At 33.4% G+C, this 19,452-nt stretch overlaps 1 protein-coding gene across 4 annotated transcripts in view; it reads right to left on the bottom strand.

Moving 5' to 3' along the window:
• The window catches only part of FSTL5 (follistatin like 5), a 732,413-nt gene that overhangs the window by 584,377 nt on the left and 128,584 nt on the right, over window positions 1-19,452 (bottom strand). For 2 of the 4 annotated variants that reach the window (XM_087437469.1, XM_087437471.1), the window contains exon 3: window positions 18,407-18,440. In XM_087437469.1, the coding sequence (XP_087293595.1) occupies window positions 18,407-18,440 (34 nt within the window). The remainder of the gene's footprint in view (window positions 1-18,406; window positions 18,441-19,452) is intronic. The other 2 variants (XM_087437470.1, XM_087437472.1) reach the window with 1 other exon arrangement.

Below are 19,452 nucleotides of genomic sequence, written 5' to 3'. Positions count from 1 at the left end.
GAGCGATAGTGGCTTAAAGAACTTGTGATAGACCTATTGCCCTCACTGTGTTCTCGGTGCAAACTCTCTGAAGCATTAACGGAGGTTAAAGATGGGGTCTTCTGAGAGGGATGTTACAACTAAAATAGGAGTAAAACCTTCCCCATGCCGTAGGATTCATAGGTCTGAACAACTCCACAATAACCAGGCAGTATAACGAGCCTCTAGTGGTACGGCACTGCAAATGTCAGTCCTTAAGAAAGGATGGAGGTTTGGTCACTAAGAAGAATCCATATTCATCGCAGCATTGGTGGGCCAGAAACATAAGGCTTAAGGAAAAGAGAAAGGTACTGGATTCAGTTTTACTCATTACTCCTGATTTGCCTATTTGGTTTGCTTCCTAACTATATGACTCAAACTACAGTTTAGCTGTTCCCTCAGTCATGGAGCAGATCACAGTTGCCACTGCCCTCAATATAGACCTTGGTGACTGTTCTTATTCTCTGATTTCATGAGCATGCCCCAATAACATGTCTTGCCACACCACACACTGCCCACTGGAACACTAAATACAATTCAGCATGCGTGCATACACAGCCTGAAAGTCAGTGTCTATGTGGCAAGCTTTGAATAATGGATATGAGGATCAATGGACAAACTCAGATAAGTTTTCATCCTTTATCCCCATGAATAGACTATTTGCAGATGGAATAGCTTCATATGGTTTCACCACAGACGTCCTGTGAGATCAAGTGACTAGTGTGTCATAAAGTGTGATGGCCAGCTTGGTAGAGCACTGCATCTATGGCTCTCCAACATTCTCTTTCTCCCTAGCCTAATTTTTACTCCTCAATTCTTGAGGATACACTTACCGTAAAACATTAGCACATAAGCCTTTCCAAAGGCTCTGCTTTTAAGATAAACTCAGTTAAGACAGGAAATTAAAAGATGTGTAATACACTAGATGAGAAAGAAAACTACACAAATTAAGACTTGCTAAAGCTGTTTTTACTGTATATTTCCAAACTTCAAAGAAGGTGGTCATGTCTCAAAAGCCATTAGCTAAGAAAGGAGAGAGTGTTCATAAGAGCTTACTTTTCTCCCAGATATGCTACACACTCTGCCATAATTAACCTCTTGCTCAGTCTTCTTTTGGTTGAAATTACTTTCAAAATTCATAGATATGGGCAACTGGCATAGACTAACCGGCATCCTAGAGTGGCTGAAACAAAGTGTATTTTTATGCTCTAGCCTCATTTATTCAGATAGCATTGAGTTTCTGTTTCCGTCTTTTCCAAATCTAAATCCTAGGTTCTGAAAACATAATTCTGAGTAAAATAACTTCATCTGGGTTCTAGAAATGAGCTCCTTTACAAAATTTGTTGGATAGAAATACAGACTATGATAATCTTTGGACTCTCAAAAAGACAGGCACATCAAACTTGGTATTGATCTAATTGAGATTCTGAGTTCGTGAGAGAACTGTACCAACCCTGTGGAAAACAGATGCCCAGGCTGCAGCTGCTGAAAGAAGCCGCATTACAACCAGGCCCCGACATCCCTGAGGGCTCATGCTGAGCAAGATAAGAAATGGAGAAAATTCTATTTTCTTTGGATTTAAAGGGGCTAGATAATTGATTTTGGGGGGTTTTAATTCCTTTGGACTTTAGCGTCTTTGGATTTTAACTTACATAGGGATTTAGTTTTCTGATTAAATTTCTTTAATGGCTTCCCCAGGCTTCAAATAAGAATGAGATTTATAATTGTATTGAGGTATCTCTATGTTCTTGGGATTTTTTGGAGTATCTTTGTAATGTTGTATAATCTCAATATAGAACTTTGGATGAAATATAGTTCACAACACGGCTGGGCATAATTTGGGAAGTGTAAGAGAATTGGAGTAGATTTTCAGATTTGGAGGAAGTAGTCTTAGAGGTAAGGCTATTTTTTTCTGACCCATTTCAGCATCTTCTGGGGCCGAAATCTACACTAACTATCAATACATCAGTGGCCCTGCTTGATATTGGGTTTGTGATTTCATGCGGTCCTGTAACTGTCTCAATAAATTCCAGGAAGGATGTTCACAGTACAGATGGAACATAAGCTTAATAATTTAGTTAAATAGTTTAAAAGTAAAGTTAAAAAAAATCTGGATGGAGAGGTGGAAGCTCTCTCCTCCTATTCTCTAGTAATTTTCCCTTCAAGTCAATCTTTCTAAGTGCTTATTTGGTCACTCCGTGCAGAATCCTCCTGCTGTGGTTGAGATGATATGGTCTGTGATGTGCAGACCACATGCCAGATGGGCTATATGTTGTCATCCTGTAGATTACTTGCCAGTATGTTCTTTCCAGAATGACCAGACAACAGCCAAATTCTTTGCAACATCTCTACCTGCCCTTGTTTTCAGATAAATCCGCTGAAGACTCAGAGCCCTAAAACAAAAGTGAAAGTATTTTTCTCAAAGTGTCTCCTGATATTTCCAAATTCTATTACATCACAATAAAATTATTGTAAAAAATATCTGTTACCTAAGAGATGACCATGTAATGGGGAAGTTGTGTTAGACATGCAACGGAGGCACTGTGACTCAGCTTACAGTTTCCATTATCGTTTTGAAGAGCAGTTTAAAGCAGGCTAATCTTAGAACACCAACACTATTGGTCTACTGGAAGGCACACAATTTTGTGCGCTTTTTAGCTATTTATTTTCATACTTCCAGAAGACCACTTACTAAGTCAGCATAATAGGATCAACAGAGGATGAGATCAGCAAGAACTGTAAAATATGCTTGAGAATGAGACAACAGTGGACAGCACTTTTTCCTAACATGTAAAGATTTGATAACAAGTTCATCAAACTCTCAAGTTTTTCAAAATGTGGTTTTATCTCATATAAGCCATTGTTCCTCCACATGTAGTTCCCTTTTCTAATGCAAATTTCCCTATTCATTGTACCTTTCTTAAGTGGTATTTTCCAACTCATTATACGTTCTCAAGCAGTATTGACTGGAACTAGGGAGTAATCTACATGATGATGATCATCATGTCTTCTGTGGCTCCTCAGTTAATAGTTTATCATGAGGGTGCTACATATTTTCTTTTCTTTCATTTCAGTCTAGATAGATCTGTCTTCGTCATTAACTATCCCCATCAATTCCATACTGAGTAATATTTTTAGTAATAAAACATGGAAACAAGTAAACAACCTGTTAAAAGTCTATATTGCCCACATATTATTTATTGCATGGCTGCAGTAATGAATCCACTGATCTCTAAATACATTTATTCTAATCAAAGACTTAAGGAACTTCCCATTGTTGGTTCTATAGCCCTTTGATGATGTTACTCAAATATTTTTGGCCTGTAAATTTGACTTTGTCAGTCAGCCATGAAGAAAGCTCTTTCTCTTTGCTTCTGAAATTTGGCATTTTTTACGATATGACACCTATTTTCCCTCAACTGGAGAAAATGGAATTTTAGTAATACATGTATAATTCCTAAAGCTTCTTATAAAATAAAAAGTTTGCATGGATCACAATTTATGTATGTTACTCATTAAAAATTTAGCTAAGCACATGATTCATATATCAATCATTTTTTAATTCATAGTGAAAATGTGTGCCTCCACATTTGCAAACCTCAACTCTTAAAATTAACTGAAATTTTATGTCTGACAATAAGTGTAAGAAGTTAATGAAGGCTACACCATACTGTTTTTCTAGATTATACATTTGAAAAGATGACTGAAAAGGGAATATCTTTGCCATTGTCTAAGCATAAAACACTAGTAAAAGTAATTAATTTTGAGAAAAAATAATGTATACATTTCTACATAGAAGTAGTTTAAATAATTCATCCCAGATTGCATTAAATGCTTCCATGTAAATGTATACTGACATTTTTTAGAATACATCTTTAGAATATGTCTTCTAGTTCATTCATCATTTATTCACAAATATTTTCTGAATACCTTTTAAGAAGAAGTCATCTGACAGGGTGTTAATAGAGAGACAAAAATTGGTTAAGCCCTGATTTTAACCTTTTAACCGTAAAGAGAGTGGTTGTTTGTGTGTGTGTGTGTGTGTGTTTGTATGTTGTAATACATAGCTTTTCAAAAGTTGGAGAGTAATTTAATTTTATATCTTTACGTATGTAAGTATATATGTATAAAGATATATAGATTTATTTTAAATATATTTCATTTATATATAAGCTTATAGAAATTATTGTGAATCATATATAACATTTAATATTACATGTAATATGAACATATATGTGTCCATATACAAACATGTACATATATTCATAAGCTGCAATTTGATTTAGATTTAATTAACATTCATTGCATATCTATAGGATTCCAGGTAATGTGCTAAGTACTGTCTCGTATCTTATCACATTCATTACCTTATTCGACCCTCCCAAGAAAAACTTTTTTTAAAAATCCCAAAATTATAAATGGGAAAATTTATAGAGAAATGAAAAAATATGTGATTTATATATACATTTCTTAATTTGAATAAATAACACTATGCATTCATCTCTTGATTAGCCAGGGTCATGGGACACAAGTCCTATGGATAAACTCACACTGTGGATAAAACTACTTAAGTCATTGAACAAATGAATTTAAGGTAAATCTGTCTAGTCCAAATTAAATCCAATATTTATAAAAATAGATGATTAAGCTCAATGCCATGAATAATATTGATGTTGAAAGGTATCCTTCTTACTACAGATATCTTTCTGCTTCCATCCAAGATAACTCGTTATGTAGTTATTAAACAATTCCCCAAATCTTAGTTCATATATCAAATCACTCAGTAAATTATAATAAAAGTATTTAAGCTAACATTAATGAGTATTAACTATGTGCTGAAACTGTTCCAAACACTTCTGTATGTAATTGTAATTAATCCACACAATAACCCAATTAGACAGGTGCTCTTGGTTGTACCTCATTTAGAGAAGAGAAAATTGAGGCTCACACTAATGAGGTAACTTGCCTAGAGTCATACGGCTAGTGAATGTCAAAGCCAAGATTCAATCCAGGCAGTTTGACTCTTCATCACTTGGCATTATTATCTGACTCTGTTTAATCAGGCAGAAAAGAATGAAGTTACTTCTCATTAAATAAAAAACAAACAACAAGAAAAAGCAAAGAAGCATTTCAAATAAAAATTATACTTTTTCGCAGCATATTTATCATGTGCTCTTTGCTGATTTAACCAAACGATTATTACTTATAGTCCCCTCATAAGAGGTAATTTAATGTTTTAACTCTATTTATTTATTTTATAATTCATATTGAAGTAAATAAAATTAACTTTCACTTATTTAAATCACAGAACATTTAAATTCTTTAAGTCAAAGCTTTATGTTTTTCTCCCATCTAATTTGTTCAACCCATTTGCATTTTTATTAGCTATGAAGCATGAGTTTTCATTTGGATTCTGCCATTTAAATAATTAACCTATTTATTCAATTTTTGAGGGGACAGGATTTTTCCATCTTGCAATGGACACAATGTAGTTTATACCGCTTACTATGCAGTTGTAAACAATGAACACATTCTCATATATAGACTTATCCAAAAATAGAAAGACTTCACTATATTACACACACAATAGGATGCATAGGGATAATTATAAGAACAATCCCCAGTAAAAGCAGTAAGTTTATTTTAAATTAAGTTTCAAGCATTTATTAGCTGTATAATCTTGATGAGTTGCTTAACCTTCAAGATTCATTTTCCTGGGGCCAGCCTGGTGGCATAGCAGTTGAGTTCCCAAGTTCCGCTTCAGCAGTCTGGGGTATGCTAGTTCAGATCCTGGGCGCAGACCTACTCACTGCTCATCAAGCCATGCTGAAGCGGCGTCCTACAGAAAAGAATCAGAAGGACCTACAACTAGGATATACAACTATGTACTGGGGCTTTGGAGAGAAAAAAGGAAAAAGGGGGGAAAGATTGGCAACAGATGTTAGCTCAGGGCCAGTCTTTCTCAAAAAAGAAAAAGGATTCATTTTCCTTACATATTAAATTGTGCCTACTTCTCAGAGCTTTTTTATAACTATAATAAGCTGAAGAAATAACTAAATAGATGTGTGGTACATGGTCAGAGATTGCTATGTACTAGCTCTCCTTTTAGGCCTTTACAACAAGCACAGCAACAACAAAACAAATATACAAACAGAAAATAAATCACAGCTATGATAACCTAATATTGTGATTGTATTCATTATATTATTTACATAATCTATATTACATGATCTATCATATATTTATAATATTGTATATTACATATTAACATTTTATATTAACAGTATATATATAGATATATATAATTTCTATAATGCCCTCTATACTAAGATTTTTTTAAGGATAACTTAAAACACTAGTTATTAAAAATTATAGTGGGATAATAATGTCCTACCATGCCTGTGAGAGGATAGAAATTTGCAAAATAAAGCAGAATAATTACCACATAGAAAATCAAGAAGACTAATGATACCTCTGGAAGTCAACTTTAAGTCTGACTCCCGTGTGTTCCAGGCCATCTTATTAAAACATTGCTGCTACCTTTCCCTGAGAGAATAAAATGTTGCTGAAGGTCAAGTAGGACCGATAGAGGACATGGAATTCTTTCCTTTTATGGATTCATGAGAATAACATCCTGTAAGTTACCATTTAATTCCCATGATTCTGAACCACTGGGAAGAGATTTGAGGACAAGAGAATCAGATTCAGAAATTAATTATTCTGTAAGGTTTGAAGGCTTCAGGGGTAATTTACAGGTAGCAGAAGGTTCTCCTCTCAGGGATGGAGTTTATCTTTTTGTTGCATGGATTCTGATTTACCAGCTTCTGTCTGCTGTCCTGCCTCCAGCAGCCTCTAGCACTGGGGTCTTGCAATAAGTTTCAGACAGGAGCTGAGGTGAAGTAGAGAAAGGGGTGGTTGAGGAGGAGTAGAGAGGGAAAATTGCCTGTGCTTTTTATGGGACTTTTAGCTGTTTTTTGGAAAATAACAACTATTCTGTGGTATGGTCAGATTTCTTAGGAGCTGCAATCTAAGATCCAGAATGGCAGAAACTTTTCCCTGTTTTGTCCACTACTATATCGCACACCCAGAACTATGTTTGGCACATAGTTGATGCTCAACACAAAAGTTTTAATAAATGACTGTATGAATCATCATTTCGTCTGACTTAAGAATTTACTATTGGGGCCGGCCCCGCGGCTTAGCGGTTGAGTGCACGCGCTCCGCTGCTGGCTGCCCCGGTTCGGATCCCAGGCGCCCACCGATGCACCGCTTCTCTGGCCATGCTGAGGTGGCGTCCCACATACAGCAACTAGAAGGATGTGCAGCTATGACATACGACTATCTACTGGGGCTTTTGGGGAAGAAAAATAAATAAAATTCAAAAAAAAAAAAGAATTTACTATTGTTTTTCTTGCAAGCTAGATAGGATCACCTGGTTTTAACATGTACCTGGACGACGCACGTGTTTGCTCTACTCTTTGGGCCTAACACCTTGTACCTCCTGGTTGTTGTTGCCTGCATCAGTCTTGCAGACAGGTTTGCCTCCTGGAGTCTTTCCTAAAGTTCTGGTAACTAGATCTCCAATAATCCTTTTTCTACTTATTTCTTCCATACAGATCCCTAGTTGTTGTAGTCCTAGAATGTACTGATGCATTGACCAAGGCTCTTTGGTACAAACAATATAATCTGTACTATTTAAAGTAAAGACACTTATTAAGAGATATAGAAATTAGTTCACTGGATTGAAGAAAGGGCTCTATACTGAGCTCTTAAAAAGAACTTCTAAAACCCCACCATAGAACTGGAATATCAAAGGTCTTACTGCTTCTGCCGTTATCAGGAATAACTATATAAGGAAACTGTCATTCTGGCTGCTGGGTTCAGAACTATACTGCCTTTGCCATTATCTGCGAAAGGAAAATTTCTGTCTCCAAACCGTGCTTGTTTTCCAAGAAGAATTTCATAAAAGGCCATGCTTGCATGAATCTCATAGGAAACCTAAAACACATCTAGAAGGCTAACTGCAAGGGACTCTGGGAAATGTAGATGTAACTTTTAATTTACTAGACTGTGAAAAGTCTGTAAAAAGAAAGCATGGTGTTTGAAATTGTTGTTGAGTCAACCAATTCGCAGTATCCAGCACAAAGTATTTGTAAACTTTGATCATAGATATGCATTAACACTTCCAAAAGAAGAATACCGCAAGTTTTTTGCAGAAATACATGCATATATAAATAAATTTTTGAATTCGCATATACCAAAATGGTAATGATGGTCATTTTTAGATAGATAGATTACCAGTAAATTTACTTTCTTGTTAGTATATAAAATTCTTCTGAGTCATATAAGATAATACATGGAAAGGTCTTAGCAGAAGACCTGGCAATAAAGAAGTACTCATAAATGTTAACTATTCATATATATAAAATCAATATAAAGCAAATAAATCACCTTACACGGGGTGCTTATCAATTACACAGAAATTGTGAATTATTGTAATTACTATTTTTTAACTCTCTGAATTTGTTTGACTTTTAAAACAACTGCACATTAATACTATGGAGAGAAAAAAAAATTACATATGTCTTTCTCTATGCATCTACCTATATGTTGTATGTTTATATAGTTCTTTTACCTTAGAAGTAAATTCAGAAACATTTACCCTTCCATGAAAGATCAACAGAAAGGCTGTAAATAGGAAAGCCCTGCAGATGCTGTATTTTACATTCTCTTCACCCCAGAGGACAACTAAGGAAAAAAAAAAACTCTGAATGAAGACGATGATGGTGGTGGTGGTGGCAATTATAAATGTTTACTGAGTGGTTTTTTTTTTTGTGGCCTCACTGTGCTAACTGCTCTTAGAGACAATTCTCCATGGATCGCTTGCATTTCTGCATGTCTTGAGAGAAGAGACACTGACTGTTTTTTATTCCATGCTTTCTTCTCAGAGATTCTGTGTAGTAAATATCCTTGGAAGATAAAAAGAGTGCCTCCCTCTGGAGCAAAGGGCAAGTATGTTCACTGTCAAGTGTAATAAAGAAAATGTCTCTCTACAGGGCAAATGTCAGATATGCGTCCTGTCCATTATACAATATTTGGGCTTTCTAAGCTGGGCCGGGGAGAGGGGAGTATTCCTCTCCCGTAATGCAAACTGCTGCCTGTGCAGGAATCATCTGGCCGTCTTCTCTTCGCCCTGTGGGAAATGGCACAAATGCTGTTACTCTGGCTATTGCTATGACAATGAGTAATAAACTGCTCATTGTCTCTGACACAGGAGCCTCGTGTCTTCTGCCAGCATTCAGGAAACTGTGAGGCTTACTTGTTAGTTTGTGAAGAAGGTAAAATCTCAGACCCTGCATGGTTCTTGCAAGGTGTTCTGTATTAAATAACTTGTTTAATCATCAAAACAAACCCATCAAGAAGAAACTACTATTACCTACATTTTGTACAGATGAGGACACTAGGACACTGATGTCAAATAATTTGCCTTTAGTCACATAGATATTTAGTGGTAGACTCAGAATTGAAATTTATTCTGGTTCTAGAGTCTGAGTGCTAAACCACCAAGGAAAGCAGATTTCATGATCGGTGTGCAGTTTTTAGTTTTTGTTCTGTTTGTTGTAAGGGAAAGATGGAATAATAATTTCAGAGACTGAAAATAATTGCAGCGTGTTTAATTGGAAAACTGCTTAGCTTGTTCCCAATACTTCTCAATGCCATACCAGTTAATCAATATCAGTCTTCTATCTAGCCTGGGCAATCTCTTCACAGGAGCATTATTCCTGCCCTCAAATTTGCTAGTGATACTTTCCTAGTTATAAATTACTCTGTGAATCTATTCTCCTCCATACTTTTATTTCTCTTTTAATTCTCATCAGCTTAACATTAATATTTAAACATTTAGAAGTCACTAACGCCCCAAGACCTAGAATATTCTCTCTCATTCCTCACTTCTCCTATTCCTCCTCATTCTTCTAGACAATATCTTGTCTCCCTACTAAAAAAAAAGGCTGATCTTTCCCAAAAACCCATTCCCAGGCCCCATCCCCACACCTCACCTCACCTCTATGCTTGCACAGCCCTTTGTGCTTTCTCTACGAAAGTATTATCACACTTTTTCGGTAACTGTATTTATTTGTGCTAGTTCCCATCTCCCAAATTCACAGCCAGTATTACTGGCCTCCTTGAGGCAGAAACTTTGTTGTTAATCTTAATTTCCCTGGCACCTAACCTCCTTCTAATATTTAAATTTATAAACTTTTGTTGAACTAAGCTTTATTATCGGATGCAGCTAAACCTATCAAATTTTCCCCTTTTCTGAATTTTTCGGGCAGGCCGACATCACCACAAAATTTCTGGTGTAAAGCAGCACTTCCTAAATGTAGTAGTAGTTAACGTAAAATCAATGAGTTAAATTAGGCTTGGTTTTCTTTTTTTAATTTCTCATAAATTTCTTCAAATTTCAATATATGCCATTACAACATCAAGTTAGTACTCTCGGATAACACTTTACTTCCCAGAGAATAGTCTGCTATATATGTTTATGTTCAAAGCAGTGTCCACTGCATTGTACTGTTGTTTTCTTCTATGGAGCTGCATGTATCATGGTAGGGACATGATAAGAATAACGTTAGTCTAAAAATAAATATGACAGGACACATAGAGGTTATTCATATCAGTAAGTCAAATGGCTTAAATTTGGAAAATATGTGGATTACAACTTAGAATTATGTAAAATAATGAGGCAAAATAAAGTCAACATGTCTTGACTTCTAATCTTAACATTGTATGCAATTAAAGCTTATTTTTTTCATAGATATGTTTCTACCATGGATGTATTCAAAAACGATCACAGATATTTCAAAACATATAGAAATAAGAACTCACATAAACCAAGAGCTTTTCATTTAACTCAAAAGGGTCATATACTTTATCTCCCTTAATCCTTAAAACAGCACTGTGTGGTATATTATGTTTGTATGTATTATAAGTGAGAAAAGGAGATTAAAATTTCTTAAGTGGGGAAAAGCAATTTAGCCTAAGTATGCTGCGTCTCAACTCTAAGATATATCTTGAAAAGTCATATATAAATCACTGCTTCTAAGAACGTGGTTCTTGTCACTCTAGTGCTTTGAATAATAACTGTTTCCTGAAAAGTGGTTGGTGGGGGAAAGAGATCCTTGGTCAAACACAGTGGAAATGCTTCACGAAGCAAAGGTAAGCATCACTAGAGGATTACATAGAATTTTGCAATATCACAGAGTATATTTGACTAGAGTTTTCCCTTATTTTCCAGTGTCCAATGGATAAGGACTCCGTGTACCAACAATTTAAAGAAAAAATGCTATTAATTTTAATAGGATGACATGCGTTTTTTCCCAATAAAAACATTTACATCGTATTATCTAAGTAATTGAAAAAAAAATGTTACCCATATAATGAATTAAAACTATGAAATGCATCTTATAATTGCTTAAAAGGAAAATAATTTAGTCTTTGACATAATAGGTAAAACAACAAATTAATCCTTCACAGTTAGACAAAGAAATGAATGTCTACTCTGCCTCATAGAAGTCACCGAATGTAATATCACTTACAGAGTTATAAATCCTTTTTGTATAAAATTTATATGCTTCATAATTCAAAAAAATTTCAAATAACTTATGAAATACTTAAATATTATTACATTAAATGTTAAGCTAAGATCTTGGGTAAGAAGGAAGAAATATATATTTTAAAAGCCCAAGTAAATATAATATCTTTAATAAAGTCAAATTTCATGTTTAAAGTACCTGGGGAGTTAAAGCAAGAAGAGAAAACTGATAGACCATATAATTATTCATTGGCGGGTAAAACAAGGACTTTTGCAAAAAAAAATGTCATGTTCACATGACCATTTCAAGAACTGCTCTTTGAGAAAGGCTAACCATTGCAAGTAAGCAAAGTTATTTCATCAAGCCATCAAACACATTTTGGTTAATATTACTTGACATTTCTTGAAACATGACATTCAACTATTTCAGGAGACAGTTCATGGAATTTTTTTAAAACTTCTTCAGGAAACCATTTAGCTCTGTTAAAAGTCTAGAATAAAAAGATTTTGTATTGGTGATTGAAGGAAAGATCACTGTTGAGATCTTAGTGTGCAGGTAAAAAAAAACAACAGCGTTGAATTACGTCAAGAAAAAGCCTGAACAATATTCATTTGATATTACACACAGCATTGAATCATTATTTACTAGAAAAAAAATTAAATCCAGTTATTCTGGCTTGTTTTCCCATCACCAAACCTATTGTACCTTTATTTCTTTTAGAGAGCACTGCCTCCTGGTGGGCAAAGTGAGTTGCAAAATTAATCATTCTGGAACCAAAATAAAGGACCCATTGGTTGAGATGATTTATTGGTATCCTTTTGAAAACTAGAAAATGTATGCAAAAGAGAGGAGGACGATGATGTGTTTGGCATAATATAAGTTGAATCCTTCTTGGCATAAATGAGAAACATGATCAGATACTTTTCGAAACTGCTTCTGGTTGATGATAATAGCATTATTGGATAGCGAAAAACGTTTGTCTTCCTGTTTGCTATGGCAGGACGACATACATCAGGATCATCTACAATTGTACCAAGCTGTTTATATAAATTTTTTAAAGAATGAAGGATGAATATTACCTTAACTCCCAGAGAAAAGTTACTACTTACATTGAAATGTATACTACTGAAAGTTATTTAGTAAGGCATTTGGGGGCATCATTTAGATTATTTATAGTGGATGTATTTCCATTAGTTTATTTTTACTTTATGGTGTTATACATTAGAACTTAAACTGTTATATTTTTGAAAACTTATCAAAGTAAGAATTACTATCTTATGTATATAATGGCTTCCAGAATTTGCATCTATGTATTATCATTTTTATTTCAAAAACTCACTTATGTTATCACAAAAATTAGCAAAAACATCATTCACATAAAGAGATATGACTACTTTTTTTTAAATAGTAAAAGATCATAAATGGAACAGATGTCAACTAATCAAATCAGAAAAGTCTGATAATGTGTTCATAATAATTGGGAAATGCATTTTTTAATTGATTTGTTACTCAACAATCTATTTATATGCATATTGTTAAATTAGGTGTAAAGTGAAATGGGTTGAAATATTTGAGATGGTCATATTGGTAAAGAGTTGCCAATCATACACTATTAAGTTGTGCATATATGACATTGATGTTTTGCTGCAAGGTAATCAATAATTACTCATGAGAATATATTTTATCCTCATTTAATCTTAAAAGTGTGTTTTTAATAAAACAAATAGAGTGAAAAAAGAATTGTTCTGATATAATACAATTGCTATGGAATAAAATGTACATAAAACAATTATTGCTCCCTCACATTCTTTTACAACATTTAATTATTTTTTAAAAATTATTATCACAAGTCTGCCATAAGTATACTTGTCTCTGGTTTATCTGGTATTATTGGTTGCAAAAAACAAACAAATAAACAAAACTATCAACCCTTTGGTTGACATTTTCTAGAGATTGTGTTTTCTTGTCTTTTAGGTGCTTGGACTTCCTAAGGATTATAACTATGAAATAAGATAGACAAAAACCACAGTTTTCATAAATCCTACAAACAATTATTTGTCTCAGCAATAGGATTCTAAACTGAATACCAAAGAACCTAACATTCATAGTGTATGATATTGTAATCTGTTAAAAATATAGCAACTCTGAATTTCATATAATGGTAATAATCTCTATTTTAGGTATTACTTATTGTACTGACTATATTTTATTTCCTAAACATAAAAACATACAACAATTAGACAAAAATTCTCATAAAGGACTCTTATATATAAATTACTATCTTTCAGTTTTACCTGATATTTTCATTTGTTAATGTAATGTGTCCAATGGCTTTTAGTAATAAGAATTTGAAGATCTATTCCTATCCACTCACTGTTCCTGACTAGCTACTTGACCTTGAAGAAGTGAGCTAACCTCAGGAACACTGTGAGATTATCCTAGTGAAAAGAGCTCTGAATATTCAGACATCCCATATTAGGAGTTTAGCATTCTAACTTCATAGCAATGCCCCTTTTGGTATAATCGATATATATATATAATATATATACACATATCACTGTATATATCAGATGATGTTCAGTGCTCTCAGTTGCCAATTTTGTGATGTAGGAAACAAAGGAGAATCTGAACCCATAGTTGTATAAAAATAAATAGAAAATAGCGTGCATTTGTGCCCTTGTGTGTGTGTGTGTGTGTATAAACACTGTAGGGTCCAGAGTTCTTTAATAGCATTTATTGTCCCAAACACACACTTTTAATTGATTAGGTATGATTTTAACAATATTTTTCCTTATTGTTCAATATATATAAGAATGTATGTCCCATAGGCAGAACAATTGTGCAACTTAACTTTTTCATATACACAAATACAAATGACATAATATTTGTCATGTTCTCATGAACCTACTAAGAATCGTAGACTTGAAGGATAAATGTTTGTAATAATAGCATTGTCCAATGTCCTTATAGAAGTATAAGCCTTGGAATTTCAGATATATAAATGACTTTTGATATCATAGGGTATGTTTGCTAATATTCACCATAAAAGAAGAATTACTTCTGGAGGGGTTAAGTCACTTATCAAAGATCACAAGTATTTAGTGAACAAGCTGGCACAATTCTTACATATGTCCCTGAGAACATTAGTATGTCACATTTATCATTATCTATTTTTTTCTTAAAGTTACAAAGCACTGAGCAGTATTTATATAAATTGGCAGTAGGGAAAATACTTGTAACCATGCCATGAAAGAAAAATAACACATAAATAATAAAATTCACATATATCAATTCATGAAAATGTAAAAAGCATTGCTAATAACAGTGTGCTAAATTTACCTAGCGTACAATTGGTAATTGGTTAAATAAAATATGATCTATTTTAAAATAGAACAAAAATGATAATATTGATCTGATGTGATTTCTCAAACTGCTGTCATGTTTGAATGCTAAATCTGATCAAATAATGTGTGTTTGACGATCAAAATGAGATAATATATGTAAAAAGTTCAGCACAGTGTTTGACATGTATTAGACATTTAATAAAAGATGAGTGTTAATAATATAACATGTAAGTGACCATTAGGGAACTAACTTTAGTCCTCAATCTCTGCCAAATGTAAAGTCTTAACCAAGATAGAACTAGCAATGAAAGTTGAACATAACTTTATTTTAATCACTTCTGAATGGGAAGATCCAAGAGTATCTACTTGAAAAAAGAGGAGGGGAAAATTGTGTGATAAAAGCAACTGGATCTTTCTGGTGAATGAACAGTCAAACATTCTTTTATTGACAGAGTGAAGGTAAAGCTGATACTCAGAGGCATGCTATAGCATAACCATATGCACACTTTCCACAATGATATTATCCTTCTGCTTGTAGTAAACATTTTAAACTATTTTGGAAAATGAAAAACTGGACTAAGTTGACAGAATTTTTAAGCTATTTGTAAAGCAAGAATTATTCAAATTTTCCTCAAAAACTGTTATTGTTTCATCACTGAGAACTCTAGCGAGATGTTCTTAAGTGTAAATGAATAAACTAATCACAAATTAAAATATTCTCCTGAGAAATACTGGCAGAGGATAATTGATTTGTTGTGCTCCTTTTTTAGAACTATTCTTCAAAGGAGATTATTTCCTGATAATATTTATAAAATTCTCAATGGGTTTTAAACCACAATGTACTCTATTTTAACATAGCTGTAATGTCACTGAAGAACAGTATGAAATATGGCTTCCTGAAGAGTGGATCATTTTTTCAAACCTGTAGGACTATCTTCATTTCCCTGCTATAATCTTCAATGCAGCTTTAAGGGAGGATATCTTAAACATTGTAAACCTCAAAATTGTGTTACAAATGGAGATTAGGCTCTAACTCATTTAACAGTAGGCAATTTAAACACGAAAATCAATTGAGAATCCAATAGCATGCTAAGTATTGAACCAAAGTTCATTTTGCTAATTGAATTCCATATAAATATAATTTTAGAATATGTAAAAAAATATGGATTTTTATGGTATTTCAAAATAATATTAGAATAAGAGTATGTGTGAGTGTTAAATCATTAATCAGTTAGAGATAGAATTGCAAGTTTCCAAACATTTCAATATACATCTCTCTGTACACAGAGGAAAGAGGGACTGATTTTCATGGGAATGTTTTGTGCATTAATGTAATTTCAGGTCATTGGTATCCTGAGATTGGGATTGTTGTCACAAGGAGAGATAGGCACAGAATAAGAAAGAATTTATGCAGGAAATTAGAAGATTAAAGACTTCCTCTGCATATATTCCTGACAATGTAAATAAAGATGTTCTGGCAAATGAGATTACCAATTAGTCAGGAAGCCTAAAGGATTACTAGCTGAGATTTGCATCAAGTGAGGGCATAGCTCACACTTCAATAATTAGTTATCAAGAAATGTCCAATATTTGATTTTCAGAATTTTTGTCTTTTACCAGTGGGTAAACTATTATTTTTATGACTCAAATTTTTTTCTCTTAATTTTGACATTTAAAAACATTTTTAAATGGCCATTCATAATTTCCAGGAAGAAAACATTTCAAGATGATTCCCATAAATAGTCAAGAAAGATATGGGGTTCTTCTAAGTAGAGCTAGGCAACAAGTCCTAAAGTAACCGTGTATCTCTGATTTACTTACAATTCAGTAGTCTAGAAGCCATAATGTGAGAGTTCTGAACCATGTGTCAGCCAATAACAGTGAAAGAAGTGACAAACATCATCTTGAAAATTTTATTACATTATAAAAGAAAACATGTTCCTAGATAGTAGTTGGAAAAACATAATTTCTACTACTTCAGATGATACGATTTATGCACCCCAAGGCAATAAAGCATCAAGAAGAAAGCTACACTAAATTCATTTCAACTATAACAGAATTATAAACATGATTTAAGATTAATCTGAAACGCTGGGACCTTTCATGAGAAGGCAAATGTGAACTCAGTATGCTTAAAATGTATATATCATTTAAATGCACATCATACAGCACATCTTGGAATAGAAATTCCCTTTTGTAACACACAAGTATAAAAATGTGAGTTAACATGAGTGTTTTGAGAATAAATAAGTATAATAATTTCACATATAAAATAACAAGTCATACTTCAGTTTGCTGAAAAAGAACACAAATAGTTTGGAAATCCCTAGAAGGGCAGGCTTACATAATTCATTTGAATAAAATATGTGTAGCAAAATAAGAAAGTATGTCTTTTCATATTCTTCAGTAATATAGATGCACAGAGATGACCAAACATTGAAAAAAATTGTGTAAGTCAGTCAATTGCAGGGAAATGTGCAGAGAAGATTATATGTGGACTTGTTATAAGTAAGCAAGAATAGTATCATCAATCTAGAAACCCTCAGAAGTGTTAACTGCCCTTTCATCATTTCAGGAGTACATGCAAACTTAGTAACTTCTCCACAGCTATTTGCTTTTTATTTTTGTAGAACGTTGAAAAAAGTAAAACACAATAAAAATATCTTCCATGCAAAAAAGATGGAAGGAAACAGGATAGCTGTGTTTCACTCCATAGTCAGGCTTGGGACCAGGACACATTTGGGAAGGGACAGGTGGGTGAAGATGTCCAAAATGTAGAATAAGAGGGACCAGCATCTGAATGGAGAAGCCAGAGGAATTAACCCAGGAAAAATCTGTGAAGTTCCATCACTATGATCAGCAGGAGCAAAAGTTAATGAAAACCTTTTGTTGAAGGATTACAACCTACCTAGAATAATTTATTATCTCAATGAGTAAACTTCAAAATTTAAGAATGTCTGTATGGGGAAAAGTGTCTCCCTATGTCCAACTAGAGTTGCCTATGCCATGTTAAAAGCTATCACCAATTTTAGAAAATACATAAAAAATTTTCTTGCTTTTTCGTAGAAAATAAAACAAGAGAGCAGTGACTAAATAGTTGGTTCTTCATGAGATATATTTTGAAAGGTTCATCTGCTAAATCATAGATGTGATAGAAGGCCAACTCTTATGGGCAATGGTTGGTGGAGGAACTCCATGAGAACAATTCAGGGAATAAACAGGAAATTGTGTTGAAGTTTCCAAAAGCGCTATAAGAAGAAAGGAAATTTCAACAGACAATCCCCAACGGCTTTAGCGAATTCCCAAAGGGCTCACTATGGCTTTAAAAATCACACTGAATATTTCAAATTTTCATTGTTTTCTCATTTTTATTATCAAAGTAGCATCAAATATTTTTTTCTCTACTTCATGAATTTATGAAACCACGAATTTAAAACAGTCATTCCTTACCTTTGATTCTTGAACTTTCTTGACTTTTTTCCTGCTGGAATTAAAACAGAAATAGGTTAAAATCTGTCAGTGTGTGATCAACAGTCTGATATAAAGCATCACTATAACTAAAGCACACTTCTCGCCTTAAAAAATACTTACATCAAATCTTTTATCGAATAGTATTCATTCTTGTTGGTTAAATTTCCCTAATAACTGATACATTATATAAATATGGATTTACAAATAAATAGTTAATGAATAATAAATAAATTATCATGTCTCTCGAGTGTCTTAGGTCATTCCAGCTAATTTCAACAGATATTGAATGATGTCTTCAGAATTTGCTTTCAATGTCTCTATGTTAATCATAAATTGTTGGTGAGGGAAAAAGTTTAAGGGTAAATAGTGGAGAATTCAGCAAAGAAAAATACAAAAGACATTTCAACTATCTTTCCTTTAATTTATCTTAGAATTGGTCTCTGCCTCACTTCTTTAAGGCTAAAGTTGACAACAATTCTATTATTTATTCAAAGACTGCTTCAGTCAGACCTGTCTTTCAATTTGATATACTCCTTATTAGCTACCAGGCAACTCCAAAAGAATTAGCTTGCTGTCAAGTTTGCAAGTAGAAATTGTGCACTCTGTAACTTCTCAATTAATACGCAAGCGTTCAAGCACAGTTTACTCTGACTAAATGTTACAGGGTCTCACACTAAAAATAGTTTTGAAATATGTTTCCAATAAAAAGTGACAATTATACATACATGCATATATATACTGAACTGCAGAATTGTATGAATGTCAATAAATTTTGGTAAAATTTATAAACATAGTAAAAAAATGAAGAACTTATTTTGCTGCAAGCATTAATTCCAGAGTCAGATTTCAAGAATAAAAATGCATAGTAACAAGCACATATTTATTGAACCAGCTAATCCAATGTATGATTCTATTAGACTTTAAGACTTTGTATTCTAATTCTCTTATCCCATCTCATCGGCCTTTGTGTTTGAATTCAGTACTATCCTTCGTTAATTAATTGATTTTTTTCAGTTCTGATTTAT

The sequence above is a fragment of the Ceratotherium simum genome, chromosome 12 (assembly GCF_057802395.1).
Source record: "Ceratotherium simum simum isolate JZ-2026a chromosome 12, ASM5780239v1, whole genome shotgun sequence".
Taxonomy (NCBI): domain Eukaryota; kingdom Metazoa; phylum Chordata; class Mammalia; order Perissodactyla; family Rhinocerotidae; genus Ceratotherium; species Ceratotherium simum.
The sequence above is the reverse complement of the archived record's forward strand: the minus strand, read 5'-3'. Positions and strand labels throughout refer to the sequence as shown.